General features: G+C 40.2%; 1 protein-coding gene and 1 long non-coding RNA gene across 5 annotated transcripts in view; one reads left to right on the forward strand and one right to left on the reverse strand.

Annotated features, from left to right (window-relative positions):
- Positions 1-18,766, reverse strand: part of AP4S1 (adaptor related protein complex 4 subunit sigma 1) — a 55,151-nt gene that overhangs the window by 28,350 nt on the left and 8,035 nt on the right. Inside the window, exon 2 of one of the 4 annotated variants that reach the window (XM_082737940.1) lies at positions 17,946-18,126. The exons of 2 other annotated variants lie outside the window; for them this stretch is intronic. Coding sequence is in view for 1 of the 2 variants with exons in the window: in XM_082737938.1 (XP_082594064.1) it covers positions 18,092-18,126 (35 nt within the window). In the remaining variant the exon portion in view is untranslated. Of the gene's footprint in view, positions 1-17,945; positions 18,127-18,766 lie in introns of those variants that run through there. One more of the 4 variants, XM_082737938.1, reaches the window with a different exon arrangement.
- Positions 1,703-6,400, forward strand: LOC309868282. The gene is made up of 3 exons (XR_014313619.1): positions 1,703-3,037; positions 3,254-4,456; positions 4,657-6,400. It is a non-coding gene; the product is annotated as an uncharacterized lncRNA (long non-coding RNA).

The raw sequence follows: 18,766 nt of genomic DNA on the forward strand, positions 1-18,766 counted from the left end.
ATTCTTGGACTACATTTTGTATTATTCTTTGCCCCGCCCCTCAAGCTCATCTCTTATTTCCTAAACCGTATCAGACAGGTGGTTATCTCACAACAATGCCAAACACAAACAGCTAGAAAGAGCCAGGTCCAGTCTGGCAAAGCCTGGGCTGCCATGTTCATTGAGGGCACAGGGCAGGATGTTCTGTAGACCAGCTCAGCGGGGGACATGGCAGCTGTGCCATGCGGGGGGGGGGGGGGGGGGGGAGGGGTGCTGTAGTCATTCACTCCCTCTTCCAGGAAGATAAGCTCACTACTGTAGGTGGGATTGCAACATACTCCGTTTAGTCATTTGGTATTAAGTGCTGCTTTTATTCTCACAAATTACTGCCAGTAAATTATGGCTGGAGACCAGTAAATTAAGTTACCACCCATTCTTTTATTGCCGTTCAGCAAAGTTATTTTATTTTATTTATTTTTTTAAAGATTTTATTTATTTATTTGTCAGAGAGAGTGAGCACAGGCAGACAGAGTGGCAGGCAGAGGCAGAGGGAGAAGCAGGCTGAGCAAGGAGCCCTATGTGGGACTCGATCCCAAGACTCTGGAATCATGACCTGAGCCGAAGGCAGCCACCTAACCAACTGAGCCACCCAGGCATCCCAGCAAAGTTATTTAAGAAAAATCTTCATGAAATTTAGAAATTACAATCCTATACTCTGGATTCCAACTGCCAGCTAGAAAAAAGCTACTGTCTTGGGGACCTGGGAGGCTTTAGTCAGTTGAGTGTCTAGACGACTTCTGGTTTTGGCTCACGTCATGATCTCAGGGTCCTGGGATCTAGCCCCGTTAGGGGTCCCCTGCTCAGCAGGGATTCTGCTAGTCTCCTTTCCCTCTGCCCCTTCCCCTACTCTCTCTCTCTTTTTTAAATAAAAAGATAACATCTCAAAGGTACTCATGCCCAAACCTTTGCCTTTAAACGTCTGGCTGTGTTAAGTTTACGGTAAAATGAGACGTAAAATGATCCCACTGAGATGTTACACCAAAGGATCAAATTGGTTTCTACCTTAACAAGCACAGCATTCCTTCCCACTGACTTCAGGAACAAGGATAACAAACAAGGGCGTGTTGAATTGATACTCATTAGGATGCAAGTCTTGAAAATAGTAGCTGAAGGCATCTAAAGGCTCAAATACATCATCTTTTTTTTTTGCATGCTCATAAACAATTACACAATTTATAACTGTAGGATTACACAGTGGTAATAAAGTAGACAAGTAAAACTGTAAACTCCATTATAAAATACACAAAGCCGAAATATACAATGTGGAGACTCAGAGACAAGTACATGTTTGAGAACAGAAGATGAATACTTTAAGTACCTCTCCTGGTTACTAATCATCAGGGAGGAGAGAAATCAAATAATTATGAAACTGAGGTAGGGCAATAAGGAAAGAATATGCCTAGACAAGTGCTGGGAGTAGCCAAGAAGCAGGTATGAACTTCCTCTGTTTATAAAACTCTTTGCATTCAACAACACAGGCTGGGGAAGATGTTTTGATAGCCAGGACCTAGGGGATTCCACACCCAAGAGCCTGTGTGAATTGAGGACAGATAAGGAAGGGACATTTCACTGAGGAAAGTCTTACACGAAGAATGTCAGGATGCCTAAAGGCCAAGATGAGGAAGTTTGGTATAGTCATAGTAGAATATGAGCAGATCAATATCCCAAGACCCTTTATGACACAAACTAAATGCCTAGAGAAAGGAGAGGAACAATTGAAATGTGTGCTGAATTGGGTACAGTTTTCCTATTTCTTTTTTTTTTTTAAAGATTTTATCTATTTATTTGACAGAGATCACAAGTAGGCAGAGAGGCAGGCAGAGAGAGAGGAGGAAGCAGGCTCCCCGCCAAGCAGAGAGCCCGACGTGGGGCTCGATCCCAGGACCCTGGGACCATGACCTGAGCCTAAGGCAGAGGCTTTAACCCACTAAGCCACCCAGGCACCCCCAGTTTTCATATTTCTGATGGTGTATTCTGAGACTGTCATCCATAGATTGTAACTTGGGTGCCAACCATGACTAACTGTATGTGCTTTGAGCACTGTGTTTGGAAGGATTCTGCAACTGTTTAGGTTCAAACGGATGCCATGAATGAGGAGTATGTCAGCTGCAGGTTAGGAAGCAGGGTGTGGCAACATATGCATCTTATATCTGTCAGCCCTGATGTGCACTTCCTTCATTTTGCAGATGGGAAAATGGATAATCTGAGATGTAGAATGAAGTCTTGAATTCTGGTCCTCTGACTCATAATCTGATGCCATCTTGAATCTGTCACAGTGTCTCTTTGCCTTGCTCAGTGTATTAGTGTCATTAGAGGTTCATTTAAGCTTACTAAGCATCAACTTCAGGTGGCTGAATTTGATTACATACTAAGCTCTCCTACAAAACCAGTGATTTTTACTTTTTTATTGTGACCCAGCATACATGTACATACGTATCTGATTCAGTTATATATGATGTTCACCAAACAATACCTATCCATTCTGTGTATATTGTATTCTAGTGATTTTTGTGACATTTTATAAAAAATGTAGGTGTGAGGTGTTTGGGTTACGTAGATAAATGTTTTTTTTTTTTTTTAAGATTTTGGTTATTTATTTGACACATGAGAGAGAGAGAGCGAGAGAGGGAACACAAGCAGGGGGAGTGGGAGAGGGAGAAGCAGGCCTCCTGCTGAATGAGGAGCCCAATGCAGGGCTTGATCCCAGGACCCTGGGATCATGACCTGAGCCAAAAGCACATGCTTAACAGACTGAGCCCCAACACACAAAATACACATACTATCAACATGATGTATCACTGATCTTGGTATCTGACTGAGACAGTTTTGTTAGGTTTCTGTAATATAAAGTTATCCTTTCCACACCATACTCTTTGGTGGAGGGAAGTCATTATATGTAGCCCACATTTAAGGGTTGGGAAGTTATGTTCCATCTCTTTGAAGAAAAAGTACCTATGTTAATTATTTGGAATTCTGCTGCACAGGAGATCTGTCTACTGTACCCTATTATTTTTTTTTTTTTAAAGATTTATTTATTTGACAGAGAGAAATCACAAGTAGACAGAGAGGCAGCCAGAGAGAGAGAGAGAGAGAGAGAGAGAGAGAGGGAAGCAAGCTCCCTGCTGAGCAGAGAGCCCGACGCGGGACTCGATCCCAGGACCCTGAGATCATGACCTGAGCCGAAGGCAGCGGCTTAATCCACTGAGCCACCCAGGCGCCCCTGTACCCTATTATTTATTTACTCAATCACTTATTTATATCAGTAAAGACTCACAGATATTTTATTTTATACTTAGGGTTATAATACAATATGATCCACAGATTTTTAATTTCAGAAGCCACTAAAGAGTGGCCCAACGTTTGAAAAACGTTTGTATTAGAACATGAACTTGTGGGTAGGATTCATATCTTATTTCAGATCTTTGCACAGTGCCTAGTGTTAGAGATGATCCAATAAATGTTTGTTGAATGAATGAAATAATGAAAACATTTTTAAAGTGATAATTTCCCCTTAATAAGAAAATCACATCAGTATTCAAATAAAGCAGACAGATAAAGTACTCTGGTACCCCGACTACTGCCCCAAAGCCTATCAGTCTTCCTCAAAGATATAAACCAATGTTTTTAAGTTTGGTGCATATTCCTCTAGACTTTCTATTAATTTACATGTAAATACGCATGCATGTATAGTAACTTTATTTCTTAAACCTAAATGTGATTGAACTCTAAGATGCCAAGTGACTAGTCTGGCGGTTATTGTGTTTTGGAAACTTTGAATGAACCAGGTACGCTCACAAAGCCCTGGCTGGAGCCTATAATGGCTGGAGCCTATAAAACGGCATTGAAGAGAGGCATCTTGGAACTCATCAGGAGCACTTCCTGTTGACTCAGTCTAGTTCAGGCATTCCTGGTCTTTGTCCTCTTGATCCAGGGCCTTGGCTCCCTTTCTTTCTCTGGCCTTAGTTCTTAACGAGAGGGCTTGGATTTCTGCAATCTTCCAGGACTTGACCTTTGGTATTTGCCCTCTGGCTGTAACCAGGGAAGTCTCTGGCGCTCAGCCTTTTCTTGGTTAACTGGAAGCAACAATTACTTTACAGAGTGGTAGTGGAAGATCAAATGAGGTAAATGATGTAATTCTTGTAAAACATTTAACACACTGACTTCTTTCATTTCCTTTCTTATTGTATATTAAACTAGAAAGGAATGCTGGTAAGATTATAAGGAAACAGATAGGTGTATATGTATACATTGTGAGTGGTCCCTTAAATTGTTACAAAATTTTTTTACAGTGTAACTTGATAGGATTTAACCAAAAAAATCATGAAAATGATTCTACCGTTTACCTCAAGCATTTCTGTTTTGGTACTCTATCCTAAGGTATAAGTTTAAAATCACAGGCATGAAAATATTTTTAATAGTGAGAAATGAGGGGCGCCTGGGTGGCTCAGTGGGTTAAGCCGCTGCCTTCGGCTCGGGTCATGATCCCGGGGTCCTGGGATCGAGCCCCGCATCGGGCTCTCTGCTCAGCAGGGAGCCTGCTTCCTTCTCTCTCTCTCTCTGCCTGCTTGTGATCTCTCTCTGTCAAATAAATAAATAAAATCTTAAAAAAAAAAATAGTGAGAAATGAAACAAGCTGACATTACAATCTGAGAACCAAGTGTTAAATGAACACCAACTTGATATTTTTTAACCATTAAAATAACCATGCAAGGGGCCATGAGACTCTTAAGCATAGGAAAGAAACTGAGGGTTGCTGGAGGAGGGGTGGGGGATGAGGTAACTGGGTGATGGACATTAGGGAGGCCAAGTGATGTAATGAGCACTGGGTGTTATGTAAGACTGATGAATCACTGACCTCTACCTTTGAAACCTATATGTTAATTGGATTTAAATATTTTTTTTAAAAAAGAAAAATATGCAGACTATGCAGAAAAATGGAGAAAATGTAGATATAATAAAGTCACAAAATCAGAATACCAAATTCTATATCACATGGATTATAATTATGTAGAAGCAAGATCTGTAACGATTATAGAGACTAGACAGAAACCATACAAAAATAAGACATAAAACAAACAAAAAGAGATTAGAAAGATGAACATTGAAAACATCATGCTAACTGAAAGAAGCCAGTCACAAGGACAATATATTGTATGATTCCATTTATATGAAATGTCTGGAATGGGGAAATCTACAAGGAAAGTAAATAGATTAAGGCTTGCCAGGGGATGGGGGTTTGGGATGGGAGATCTAAGAGGAATAGCGCTGTAATAATAGTTGAACAAATGTGCATATATAAAAGCCACTGAATTATATACTTTAAATGGGTGAATTATATCTCAATAAAGACTGTTTAAAAAAAAAAAAAAAAAGACCAGACAATTTGGGAAGAGCTAGCTCCCAGTGGCCAAAGCTGAAAACAATCTGGACAACAAATAACAAAATATCAGATTACCCAGAGTATACAATAAGTATACATTAGTACATACTGATATAAGTACATGATTGAAGAAATAAATAGGACAGAAGAATCCCATATATAGGTTTCCCCCTGCTCTCTGAAAGTAGACTACTCCTGGGAAACCTTTACCAAGCCAAAAATGGCAGTAAAGCAAAAAAGCAATCACTATTAATTTATATGGGAAGATTTTTGAGCATTCCCAGACACAAAAAATAACCTCTCTCAGGCTTTTCTGATGCCTTAGGACCCATCTTGCTAAGGGACGTACAAAATAAATGGAGAGAAAGCACAGATGCTCGGGCACACAGTTCCAAGCTCTGGCAGCTCGATGCTATTATGCTGAGTGTAGTTCCCGGGGAAGGAGCTTGGCGGGATCTCTCTGGCTGTCCGGGTGCACATTGCCTCCGAAACTGCTCACTGCAAAACAAATGCTTAACGCTATTTTCGCTTTCCGCCTTTTCTCCTGAAAGTGAAAATTCTTTTTGAATTTCTTTCAGTCAACGAAAACGGGTACTAAGTAGGCCTCCATAAAAGCGAAAGGCTTTCCGTAGGAGATACGTCCCTATCTGTTGAGAGGCTCTCCTTCAGGAGGTGGAGCTTAAATTCTCCCACCCATTCACTGGATGGTAAGGAGGACTTAGTGACTCACTTCCAAAAGACAGCATGTGGAAATAGAAAATGGTATCCTCACAGCAGAGAAACCTGGCACACACCACCTTTCCCAACAGATGAAAGCTAGCATCATCAGTCATGTCATGTCCCCTGATACGATGTAATGAGAAAAGTATTTCATCTCTGTGGTATTCTTCCCCAAACCCACAGCCCATTCTAATCATGTGAAAATGCAGTAGAAAACAAACAAACAAAAAGCAAATGAAAGGACATTCTAAAAAAAAAAAATCCCACCTGTATTTCCCCAAATTGTCAAGACCATGAAAAACAAGAGAAGTGTGAGAAATTGTAAGAGATCAGAGGAGAGTAAGGAGATAATGGTGACTACATGCAATGTGGTATCCTGGAGGGGATCCTGAACAGAAAAAGGACATTAATAAAAAATTGGCAAGGGGTGCCTGGCTGGCTCAGGAGGAGAGGAGAGGAGAATGTGACTCTTGATCTTGGGGCTGTGACTTTGAGTTCCACTTTGGGTGTACAGATTACTTAAAAATAAATAAATAAACTTAAAAAATTTTTTGGTGAGGGGCACATGGGTGGCTCAGTACGTTAAGCATCTGTTTTGGGCTCAAATCACAATCCCAGGGTCCCGTGATGGAGCCTCGCACTGGGCTCTCTGCTCTGTGGGGAGCCTGCTTCTCTCTCTCCTTCTGTGTATGCACTCTTTTTCTCTTGCTCTCACTCTCTTTCTCAAATAAATAAACAAAATCTTAAAAAAATTTTTTTTTGTGTGTGAAACATGAGAATAGTCTTTGAGTTTAGTCAATAATAATGCTACCCATGTTGGTTTTTTAGATCTGATAAATGTAACATGGTAATATGAAATGACAACATTAGGGGAAATGGGTGAAGATATTCAGAAATTCTCTATACTATCTTTGCAATTCTTCTATAAATCTAAAATTATTCCAGGTAAAAAGTTTAGTTTTAAAAAAGGAGAGAGGGGCGCCTGGGTGGCTCAGTGGGTTAAGCCGCTGCCTTCGGCTCAGGTCATGATCTCGGGGTCCTGGGATCAAGTCCCGCATCGGGCTCTCTGCTCGGCAGGTAGCCTGCTTCCTCCTCTCTCTCTCTGCCTGCCTCTCTGCCTACTTGTGATCTCTGTCTGTCAAATAAATAAATAAAATCTTTGAAAAAAAATAAAATAAAATAAAAAAGGAGAGAGAGGTGCCTGGCTGGCTCGGTTGGAAAAGAATGTGAGTCATGAGTTCAAGCCCCACACTGGGTATAGAAATTACTTAGATTAAAAAAAAAAACACACACGGGGCGCCTGGGTGGCTCAGTTGGTTGGATGACTGCCTTCAGCTCAGGTCATGATCCTGGAGTCCCGGGATCGAGTCCCACATCGGGCTCCCAGCTCCATGGGGAGTCTGCTTCTCCCTCTGACCTTCTCCTCGCTCATGTTCTCTCTCACTGTCTCTCTTTCAAATAAATAAATAAAATCTTTAAAAAAAAAAATGTTCAACGATATCATCTAAAAAAAAAAGAACACACACAACTTTAAAATATAAAAGGAGAGAGTTGTATTTGTATTAAAGTGAAGGGGGTTTGTTTGTTGGTGTGTTTGAGTGTCTAAGCCTATGTCATATTGGTTATATTAGTTATATTTGGTTATATTGCTTAGATATCTAAGTTCTTATCAGTGTATTATAGATGTTTATGTATGAGGTTCATTTGTATTAACATTCCCAACAACTACACTTTAGGCTTTCTTATTTTTGTTTAGCTAAGAAGCATATTAATTTTAAGAGATAAGGGGCATGTGCGTGTATCAATGTATATGTTCTGTAAATGGCTTCCTATGCCCTTTGGTCAGTCTCTGCTCTGACCTGGATAACCTCTAGTAGTTCCCAGTAATCCTTCCACTACACATCACCACTTGGGAATATTCCCTCTTTTCCCTAGTTCAGGGTTCAGAAAAGCTTTTTCTATAAAAGCCAGGTATATTTTAGGCTCTGAGGGCCATATGGTCTCTTTCTCAACCAGTCACTCTGCCCCTGCAGAATGAAAGCAGCCCATACAATATAAATAATATGTAAAGCTGTGTTCCAAGAAAACTTTATTTATGAAAGCCTTCAGAAACTGGATTTAGTCTGCAGGCTGCAGCTTGCTCTGCTCTAGACCAGTGCTTATCAAACTTAATGAGCATATAAATCACTTGGGGGAACTTAGGAAAATATAGAATCTGATTCAGTAGGTCTGGAGCAGGAACCATACATGGCGTGGTAGAGTATGGAACGACTCATTAAAATACACACCTTACAAGGTCATGAAGTTCACCCTTCTCAATATCAAATCAGACCAAATAACATGAGCTGAGTGCTTACTAGGTACATGACAGTAAGGCAACAGAGTAAACAGAAACACAACTATTATGGGTAATTTCTTTCATTTGGACATGGATCTTAATCCGTAGAATGCTGGGTGAGAGGGCAAGCTGTCCCGGATATGTCACTCCACAGACGCTCAGGTTCGTTCACGTGATCTGGCAGGTTTGGTGGCAGCCCCATCCCTCATGGCCTCAGCAGGTCTCTCTCAAAGTTGTACATATATTAGAATACAATGTTATTTCCAGGAAGCACAGAGCCATTCTTTTGTCAAGAATTTATAGTAGCTAACTAGAATATTTCATTTAACCTCAAGAAATTACAATGCACGTTATACCATATGCCAAAATTAATTCAAACTAGATCACAGACCTAAATATAAGAGGTAAAACTGTAAAACTTTTAATTTTATTTAAAAAAATTATTTTAAGTAGAATCCACACTTAAGTGGAGCTTGAACTCAATGACCCTGAGTCGCTCTACCGACTGGACCAGTCGGGTGCCCCAAGACTATAAAACTTTTAGAAGAAACAGATTTAAGACCAAAAACACAGGGGTGCCTGGTTGGCTCAGTTGGTTAAGCATCTTTGTTCAGCTCAGATCCCAGTGTTCTGAGATGATGCCCTGCATTGGGATTCCCTGTTCAGCAGGGAGCTTTCTTCACCCTTTGCCTCTCTTGTGCTTGTCCTCTCTCTCACACTCTCAAAATAAATAAATAAAACTATTTAAAAACAAACAAACAAACAAAACAAAACAAAAGCATGCTCTACCACAGAAAAAACTGATAAACTGGATTTTATCAGACTAGAAAACGTGTATTTCAAAAGACATGAAGAAATACGTTAAGACATTTCCTTAAGAAAATGAAAAGTCACAGACTAGGAGAAATTATTTAAAAATCATGTATCTGATAAAGAATTTGTATCTAGAATATGAGAGACTCCTTCATAGGAAGAAAAGCAAGACAATTTAAAAAAATGGATAATGGATTTCAAAGTACATGTGAAAGGAGAATATACAAATTCCTAATAAGCACATGAAGAAATGTTCAACATCATTAATCCTTAGGAAAGTTCAAATTAAAACCACAAGGTATCACTCCACACGCCCCTGAGTAGCTATAATCAAAAAGGGAGAAAATACGGGAACCTGGTTCAAGTTCAGAACGGTTAAGTGTCAGACTCTTGGTTTTGGCTCAGGTCATGAGCTCAGGGTTGTGGGACTGAGCCTGGTATGAGACTCTGTGCAGGGTGTGGGGTCTGCTTGGGGTTCTCTCTCTCTCCCCCTCTCCCTCTCCCCTCCTGCTCATGCTCTGTCTCTCTTTAAAATAAATACATAAATCTTTTTTTTTTTTTTTTTCTTTTAAGAGAGAAAATAACAAGTGCTGGCTAGGATGTGGAGACACTGGAACCTCCATGCAGTGTTGTTGGGAAAATAAATGTTCCACCACTCTGGAAAACAATTTGGCAGTTTTCTAAAAATTTACACAAATTTACCATATTATCCAGCCATTCTACTTTTAAGTATAAGCCCAAGAGAAATGAAACCATGTCTACAAAGACTCATACATGAATGTTCATAGAACATTATTCATAATAGCCAAAAAGTGGAAACAACCCAAATGTCCGTCAGCTGATGAGTGGATCAACAGAACACGCTGGATCTACACATAATGGAAAACTACCTAGCAGTGAAAGGGAGCAAAAAACTCCTACATGCTATGAAATGGGCGAAACTTGAAAACATTAAATGAAAGAAGCCCGATGCAAAACACTACCTATTGTATGATTCCATTCCTCTGAAATATCCAGAAAAGACAAATACATATAGATAGAAAGTATATAGGTGGGCTAAGTATAATGTAATTAGGGCCAGGAGAGGTTTAGGGGAAAGTGGGGATGGGACTTGTTTTAGGGATGATGAAAATCTTCCTTTTGGTGGAGCCTGCATAGTCAGCCTCCAACTCTTGGTTTCAGCTCAGGTGTTGATCTCAGGATTGTGAGATTGAGCCCCGCATCGGGCTCCCTGATCAGTAGGGAGTCTTAAGAGTCTCTCTCTCTCTCTCCTCACCTCCCCCTACTTACACATGTGCTCTCTCAAATAAATAAATCGTAAAAAAAAAAAAAAAATCTTCTTGTAAAAAAATGTATTTATTTAAATTCAAGTTGGGGCACCTGGGTGGCTCTGTGGGTTAAAGCCTCTGCCTTTGGCTCAGCTCATGATCCCAGCATCCTGGGATCGAGCCCCACATCGGGCTCTCTGCTTGGAGGAGAGCCTGCTTCCTCCTCTCTCTGCCTGCCTCTCTGCCTACTTGTGATCTGTCAAGTAAATAAATAAAAGCTTAAATAAATAAATAAATAAATTCAAGTTAGTTAACATATAATATAGTATTGGGCTCAGGAGTAGAACTTAGTGATTCATCATTTACATGTAACACCCAGCGCCCATCACAACAAGTGCCCTCCTAGATGCCCATCACCATTTAGCCCATCCCTCACCCATCTCCCTATAATAAGAATCTTCTAATACTGGATTTATTTGCATGATAATATTTGCACAACTTGGTAAATTTATTAAAAATCATTGTGCATGTATGTTACATAAAGCTCAGAACTACTATGAAATAATAAGCAGAGAAGGAAGTAATGAGACCAAAATGCATTTTGCTTAAATCTGGATGGTAGGACTGGGGCCAATTCCCTATCTTTATTTTGCCATATTTCCTAAGTTTGAAGAGATGTGTTATTTTTTGTCTCACACACAAAAAGTTTGTTTAGGAGGGTTGAGCTGCATTACGTAGTTTTACAAAACTACCCAACTGGAAAATAAATGTTAATCTGAATAATGAAACTATTGTTCTATTTATCGTGACATTTCTAAACGCCGTACTTCTTTAAGACATGAACTATTTTTCAAAGTGGATGGGTTGGCAGCATCTAATCAGTATGGACTAAATACCAGAAGCATGGAAATAGCAACTACTAGATCTACTTGCCACATCACATTGATTCATTCCATAGGCTTCTCAATTATCTAGCTGTTTCTGAATCTTTCCATCCTTAAAACGAGAGGAAATACTGGTCAGTAGCAGACTTTCATCTATTTTGGAGCACCTCCCTCAGAGTTTGTAATATATACTGTTTCTTTATACACACACACACACACAAAAAAAAAAAACATTTTTTTTCTTTGCTTCAGATTTACTGGAATTCTTCGATGATTCAGTTTTCTCATCTGTTAACTGAGAATGACAGCTGCCTCACAGACTTATGTGAGGACCAAATGAGATAAAGGACATGTGCAACACTCAACAGAGCTCTCCTTTTCCTTCTTCATCCTCCTCCTCAGTGTAGGTGAGAGATTCTTTCCAACAGATTCTTGCTACTGTAGTTCTTTTTTTTAAGATTTTATTTATTAATTTGACAGAGAGAGACACAGTGAGAGAGGGAATACAAGCAAGGGGAGTGGGAGAGGGAGAAGCAAGCTTCCCTTTGAGCAGGGAGCCCAATGTGGGGCTTGATATCATGACCTGAGCTGAAGGCAGATGCCTAATGTCTGAGCCATCCAGGAGCCCTGCTACTGTAATTCTAAGACCAATTAAATGTGACTTCAGGAAACCTTTTACCACCCTGCCTTTCTTTCCACCCCCCCCCCAATCTCTCTCTAAATCTCTTCTTTATGATTCAGAATACATTTTCAGTAGCTTTACCTGAGATTTTTAACTTCTGTTAAATCCCTGGGTCACTCAAGAAGTATTTCTTTTTTTTTTTTTTTTTTCTGTTTTTAAAGATTTTATTTATTTATTTGACAAAGAGAGATCACAAGTAGGCAGGCAGGCAGAGAGAGAGAGGGCAGGAACAGGCTCCCTGCTGAGCAGAGAGCCCAATATGGGACTCCATCCCAGCACCCTAGGATCACGACCTGAGCTGGAGGTAGAGGCTCAACCCACTGAGCCACCCAGGTGCCCTCAAGAAGTATTTCAACCACATTTGATTTATTTGGCAATTAACACATTTACATGTGTACTGCTTTTAAAACTTGGTTTTAAAATAGTTAAGGGGCACCTGGGTGGCTCAGTAAGTTAAGCATTGGACTCTTGATTTCAGCTCAGGCCATGATCTCAGGGTTGTGAGATAAAGCTTAAGATTTTCTTCCTCTGCCCCTCCACCCTCTATAAGTAAATAAATAAAATATTAAAACCATTTAAAATTTGAAATTTTGGGGTACCTGGTTGGCTCAAGAGAAGACTGAGGCCCACATTGGGTGTAGAGATTACTTAAAAATAAAGGCTTTTAAAAAATAATAAAATGCTAAATTTCAATCAAATTCAGGATCTATGGAAATCCTGAAGCTCATATTTCTGTAGAAAAGTACTTTAGGAATAAACCTTAAGGGACGCCTGGGTGGCTCAGTGGGTTAAGCCGCTGCCTTCGGCTCAGGTCATGATCCCAGGGTCCTGGGATAGAGTCCCACATTGGGCTCCTTGCTCAGCAGGGAGCCTGCCTCTCTCTCCGCCTCTGCTTGTCTCCCTGCCTGCTTGCATGCTTTCTCTCTTTCTCTTTCTGACAAATAAATAAATAAAATCTTAAAAAAAAAAAGAATAAACCTTAATACTCTGTTCTGTCATTTTTCTAAGAATATATCTGAAAGATTTCTAAAACTTCATCTTGACCTAAAGACATTTTGGTAAATTGACCAAAAAGTCTTATCGGGCACCTGGGTGGCTCAGTTGTTAGGTATCTGCCTTCAGCTCAGGTCATGATCCTGGGATCCTGGGATCCAGCCCTCATCGGGTTCCCTGCTAGGCAGGAAGCCTGCTTCTCCCTCCTGCTTGTGTTCCCTCTCTCATTGTGTGTCTGTCAAATAAAAAAAAAAAAAAAAAAAAAAAAAAGGATTTATTTATTTATTTATTTGAAAGACAGAGATCACAAGTAGGCAGAGAAGCAGGCAGAGAGAGAGGAGGAAGGAGACTCCCTGCTGAGCAGAGAGCCTGATGCAGGACTGGATCCTAGGACCCTGAGATCATGACCTGAGCCAAAGGCAGAGGCTTTAACCCACTGAGCCACCCGGTGCCCCTAAATAAATAAAATCTTGGAAAAAAAAAAAAAAGGAAGTCTCATCAACTATACTTATTATGGTGCGCACTGAATGACATACACAGAATTATAGACTATCTTGTAAGCTTAACACTAATGTAACATTGTAGGTCAATTATACTTCAGTTATAAAAACTGAAAAAATATCTCATCAAGGGCACCTGGGCGGCTCAGTAGGTTAAGCCTCTGCCTTGGGCTCGGGTCATGATCTCAGGGTCCTGGGATCAAGCCCCGCATCGGGCTCTCTGCTCAGCGGTGAGCCTGCTTCTCTCTCTCTCTTTCTCTCTGCCTCTCTGCCTACCTGTGATCTTTGTCAAGTAAATAAATAAAATCTTAAAAAAAAAATTCATCAAATTCTGGTCCAAGATACAATGTAAGTTCAAATTAAGTATGGTTATTTATAACTTCAAAACATATATAAATATATCAGAAACAAGCTGGAAGTTTTAATGAAAAGGGTAGATATTGAACTTTTGGATATGTTCAGATATCAGACTTCTATCCTAAATCAGGGGGTGAATTGAAGAATTTTTTTTTTTTATAAATCTTTTTAAAGATTTTATTTATTTATTTGACAGAGAGAGATCACAAGTAGGCAGAGGTGCAGGCAGAGAGAGAGAGAGGAGGAAGCAGGCTCCCTGCTCAGCAGAGAGCCCGATGAGGGCCTCGATCCCAGGACCCTGAGATCATGACCTGAGCCGAAGGCAGCGGCTTAACCCACTGAGCCACCCAGGCGCCCAGAATTGAAGAATTTTTAAGGTCTTTAGAGCAACATGATTCAGGAAGCGAGAGAAAAGTCATATTTCAAAAACTGAGGATGAGGAATTTATATACTATAAATAGAGCATTACATTGTCTGAAAATACTTGTTTTATTTTTATTCATTAGTCATGTGTGTGTGTGTGTGTGTGTGTGTGTGTGTGTGTGGTGGGTGATGGAGGGATTGAGAATAGATGCTCCATCAGTCATCTGCCAGAGAGGTAATGACTATCAGGTCAGGTGGTGGCGGGGCCATGTACTTTTTAAAGATACAAATTGTTAATGGCTGGAGTTCACAGGAGCTTGTTGTTGTAGCTGCTGTTGCTGTTGTTGACATTTTTTTTTTTTAAAGATTTTATTTATTTATTTGAGAGAGAGATAGTGAGAGAGAGCACATGAGAGGGGAGAAGGTCAGAGGGAGAAGCAAACTCCCCATGGAGCTGGGAGCCCGATGTGGGACTCGATCCCGGGACTCCAGGATCATGACCTGAGCCAAAGGCAGTCGTCCAACCAACTGAGCCACCCAGGTGCCCCATGTTGTTGACATTTTTTAAAAAGAGATTTTATTTATTTATTTGAGAGAGAAAGAGAGAGAAAGAGCTTGAGAGTGGGGAGGGTCAGAGGGAGCAGACTCCCTGCTGAGCAGGGAGACTGATGTGGGACTGGATCACAGGACTCCAGGATCATGACCTGAGGGGCAGTAGCTCAACCAACTGAGCCATCCAGGCACCCTTTTGTTGTTGATATCTTACCCTCCACTCTTAGGATAGAAAAGCTGCTTTGGGGCAAACAATGGGACTCAACCTTCCCATTACCACCAATGGAGATAATAATACATACCTTTTGAAATCAAAACAAAGATTTTCTTCTATTAGGTTTTTTTTTTTTTTAAGATTTTATTTAATTATTTGAGAGAGAGAGGGAGAGCAGAGTGAGAGAGAGAGAGAAGAGAGGGAGAGTTGGAGCAGCAGACTCTCAGTTGAGCAGAGAGTCTGATGTGGGGCTTGATCCCAGGACCCTGAGATCATGACCTGAGCCGAAGGCTGACACTTACCAACCAAGCCCCCCAGGCGCCCCTCTTCTATAGGGTTTCATGTCAAGGATAATTTATTTTGAAATTTGAAATAACATTAAAATAGGGAATTATATTTTACTTTGATAAAACATGGGCATGGGTTAGAAATAGTGAAGAAATACCCCTGCATGGGTAATCTTCACTGTTCAGTTAAAATTAGCCACACGAATCAAATACTTGTGCTTCCTGACTAAAAATCTTCATTGAATTTTTAAAATTTTATTTTAAAATTATTTATTTATTAAAGATTTATTTTATTTTATTTTATTTTATTTGACACAGCGAGAGATCACAAGTAGGCAGAGAGGAGGCAGAGAGAGGGGGAAGCAGGCTCCCTGCTGAGCAGAGAGCCCAACTCAGGGCTTGATCCCAGGACCGTGAGATCATGACCTGAGCCAAAGGCAGAGGCAACCCACTGAGCCATCCAGGCGCCCCTCTTCATCGAATTTTTGGGCTAACAAAGACATCCAATATCTTGTTTTAGAGGAGAGAGCATGGAAAGCAGAGGTCTAGCAGTCTCATGGCTGGGATGCTCCCAGAACTTGTTATTCTGATGTTACAATGTGTCAATAAGGAGGAACTCCAGAACATAAATAGGAGTACTATATTTTACTCCCCATTCCTGTAAAATAGGCAGCTTGTTAAATTTCCCCCTCAAATTGGAAATACTTCAAACCAGCTATTCTGGATTCTAATAAATTTAACTTCCGTATTAAGTTAGACGGATCTTGTTCATTTTTGCTGGGCATCTGATTTCCAATGAAAACTGTGGAAGCCATACAAAGGCAGATTTTTCCTTCTGAAGAGCAGTCACCTAATAGCATCGTATTAGGATCTGAATGACAGGCCTATGAGTACTCTTAAAGTGTCAAGTACAATGTTACAGGTTTTAAATTAAAATCAAACTAAAGTAATTTGGAATTAAAATTTGATTTGTTGATGGCTCTTATCTTCTTGTGTCAAAGAAGCAGCAAACAAAACATTGCTGGGATGCGAAGGAATCTCACTTTACAAAAAAATGTATCTCTGAAAAGTTGACTATAAATTGAATTTAAATACAATGCTGGAATTATTGAAAATGTTTCTATAGGGGCACCTTGGTGGCTCAGTGGGTTAAGGCCTCTGCCTTCGGCCCAGGTTGTGATCCCAGGGTCCTGGAATCAAGACCCACATCGGGCTCTCTGCTCTGTGGGGAGCCTGCTTCCCTTCCTCTTTCTGCCTTCCTCTCTGCCGACTTGTGATCTCTGTCAAATAAATAAATAAAATCTTAAAAAAAAAAAAGAAAATGTTTCTAAAAAGTAATCATTCCATAATTTATCTGCAACTAATTCGTTTCAATATTGTCGTTTTTTAACTCTAATGCTCACATTACTTAAGGAAAAATTAATTACTATTAATATTTCCCTAAAAAATACACAAGAAAATCATACTATGAAACTACACCAATATATTAAAGTTCTTCTTTTAAGAGCTTCTTAAATAAAGTATGTCCTGAGTTAAAACCAAGCATAGCAAAAGATACATCAATATTTTCAGGGTCTCAAGATATCACTTGGAAAATTATGGCTCCAAATTGTTTTTGCAGATCACCCTTCTAAGGAGAAGCAGTGAAACACAAAAATTACTGTATTAAACTCCTGTTTGGGGATCAGCTAATTTCCCCAACAAGATCTATCTTTTTTGTTAGTGATATGACTAACATGAATGCTAATTCAAATGAGTAATTAATACTCCCAATGTTTGATGGTGCTCATAAAGGACCTTCTCGGCTACATCATGAAAGGTAGTATTTGCACTTTGGAATATGATGTGTGAACAGGACCCGACACAGCAACTCATGACAAGAGACAGTAACACTAGAAAGCACTAACACAGTACTAACTAGACAGCCAGGGGCTGTTCTGTACATTTTACGTACATTCATTTGATCCTCATAATACCTCTATGAGTTGGAGACTGTTTTTATCCTCACTTACAGGTGTGAATACTTAGTCACTTGCCAAAGGTCACCCATTAAAACAATGGAGAAAGGACCCAATGTTGGATGGCCCAACTCCAGAGTCTGTGCTCTCACCCAGGGCTCTTTCCCTCCAGGTTTGCCTCAAGACTCCAGTAATGCAGTGATGGCCATAGTATGACCAGCGATGCACAATTCTACTCCTCATTCACGAGTGTAAATCTAGTTCAGGTCAGTTGAACCCACTACACAAAAGCTTTTACTGGCTAACATGCATATTCTGGCAGTTTCAGTCCGACCCTGGAGCATGTCACAAAAGGTGCAATTCTAACAGATTGCTTACTTTTTGGTGGAGCTCAACACGAAGCCTAAAATGCCTCAGAAATGACTCAATCAGAACATGCGAAAATTTAGGACGGTAAAACTCATTTTACTACATTTACCACAGCATGCTTAACGTTTACAACTGGACCTATACTTCTAAAATCCCTGTGCCTGATTTGCTCTCTTAGTGAGTTCAGCTAATCTCCCTTTCTACTTCCAATAAATAAAGCATACCCACCAAATGCTGTCCAAGGCAAGTTTGCAGACACGTATCTGAATTTAGTATCATTCTCATTCAGATCAAATGTCAGGGTAAAGGCAGGTCCTTTCAGGTGGCCTGCTTGGCTGCCCTTTGCCCAGGAACACCTTTTGCTTTTCTGAACTTCACAGTAAAGTGTAGCAACATGTTATAGCTCCCGCTGAAAATGTAAATAGGATATTAGTCGTCAGCTAAGAGCTGGCCCGAATGTTACCCAAAGAAATATTCATACTTAAATTTATGCTAATTTATATCTCATAATCTTTGAAGAGCAAAAATGCCTTGAATACTTAATAGTGGTCAAATAAAGCTATTCCAATATCAGCTTGTAATAAGTAACTTTAGGTAAAATAGCAAGCAACTTAAACTTTAAAATGCCAAGAGTGTAGAGAGGCAAGGTGATAGTAGCAGAGTAGTTTTGGGAGCTCCCAGGATCCACTCACAAAAAATGGTGATAGATGCAAGGTTGGAAAAAAAAAATTCAAGTCTGTAGGCAAAATCTTTACCAAAAACCAGGTGAAAAATGGTCCTGGAAATCTAGAATGGGTAGAGTCAAACTACACTTAACAACAAAAATGGGGTGACCACACGTGCACCTGGGTAACTCAGTTGACTAAGTGTCTGATTATGTTTCTGGTCGTGATCTCAGGGTCTGGGGGTCAAGCCCTGAGTGGAGCCCCCAGTTGAGCCTGTGCTTAGCAGGGAGTCTGCTTGTTCCTCTCCTTCTGCCCAACAACTTACTCACCCCCTGCCCCCACCCCTGCTCATGTTCTCTCTCTCAAAATAAAATCTTAAAAAAA

Source organism: Mustela nivalis (genome assembly GCF_964662115.1).
Source record: "Mustela nivalis genome assembly, chromosome: 6".
NCBI classification, from domain to species: Eukaryota; Metazoa; Chordata; class Mammalia; order Carnivora; family Mustelidae; genus Mustela; species Mustela nivalis.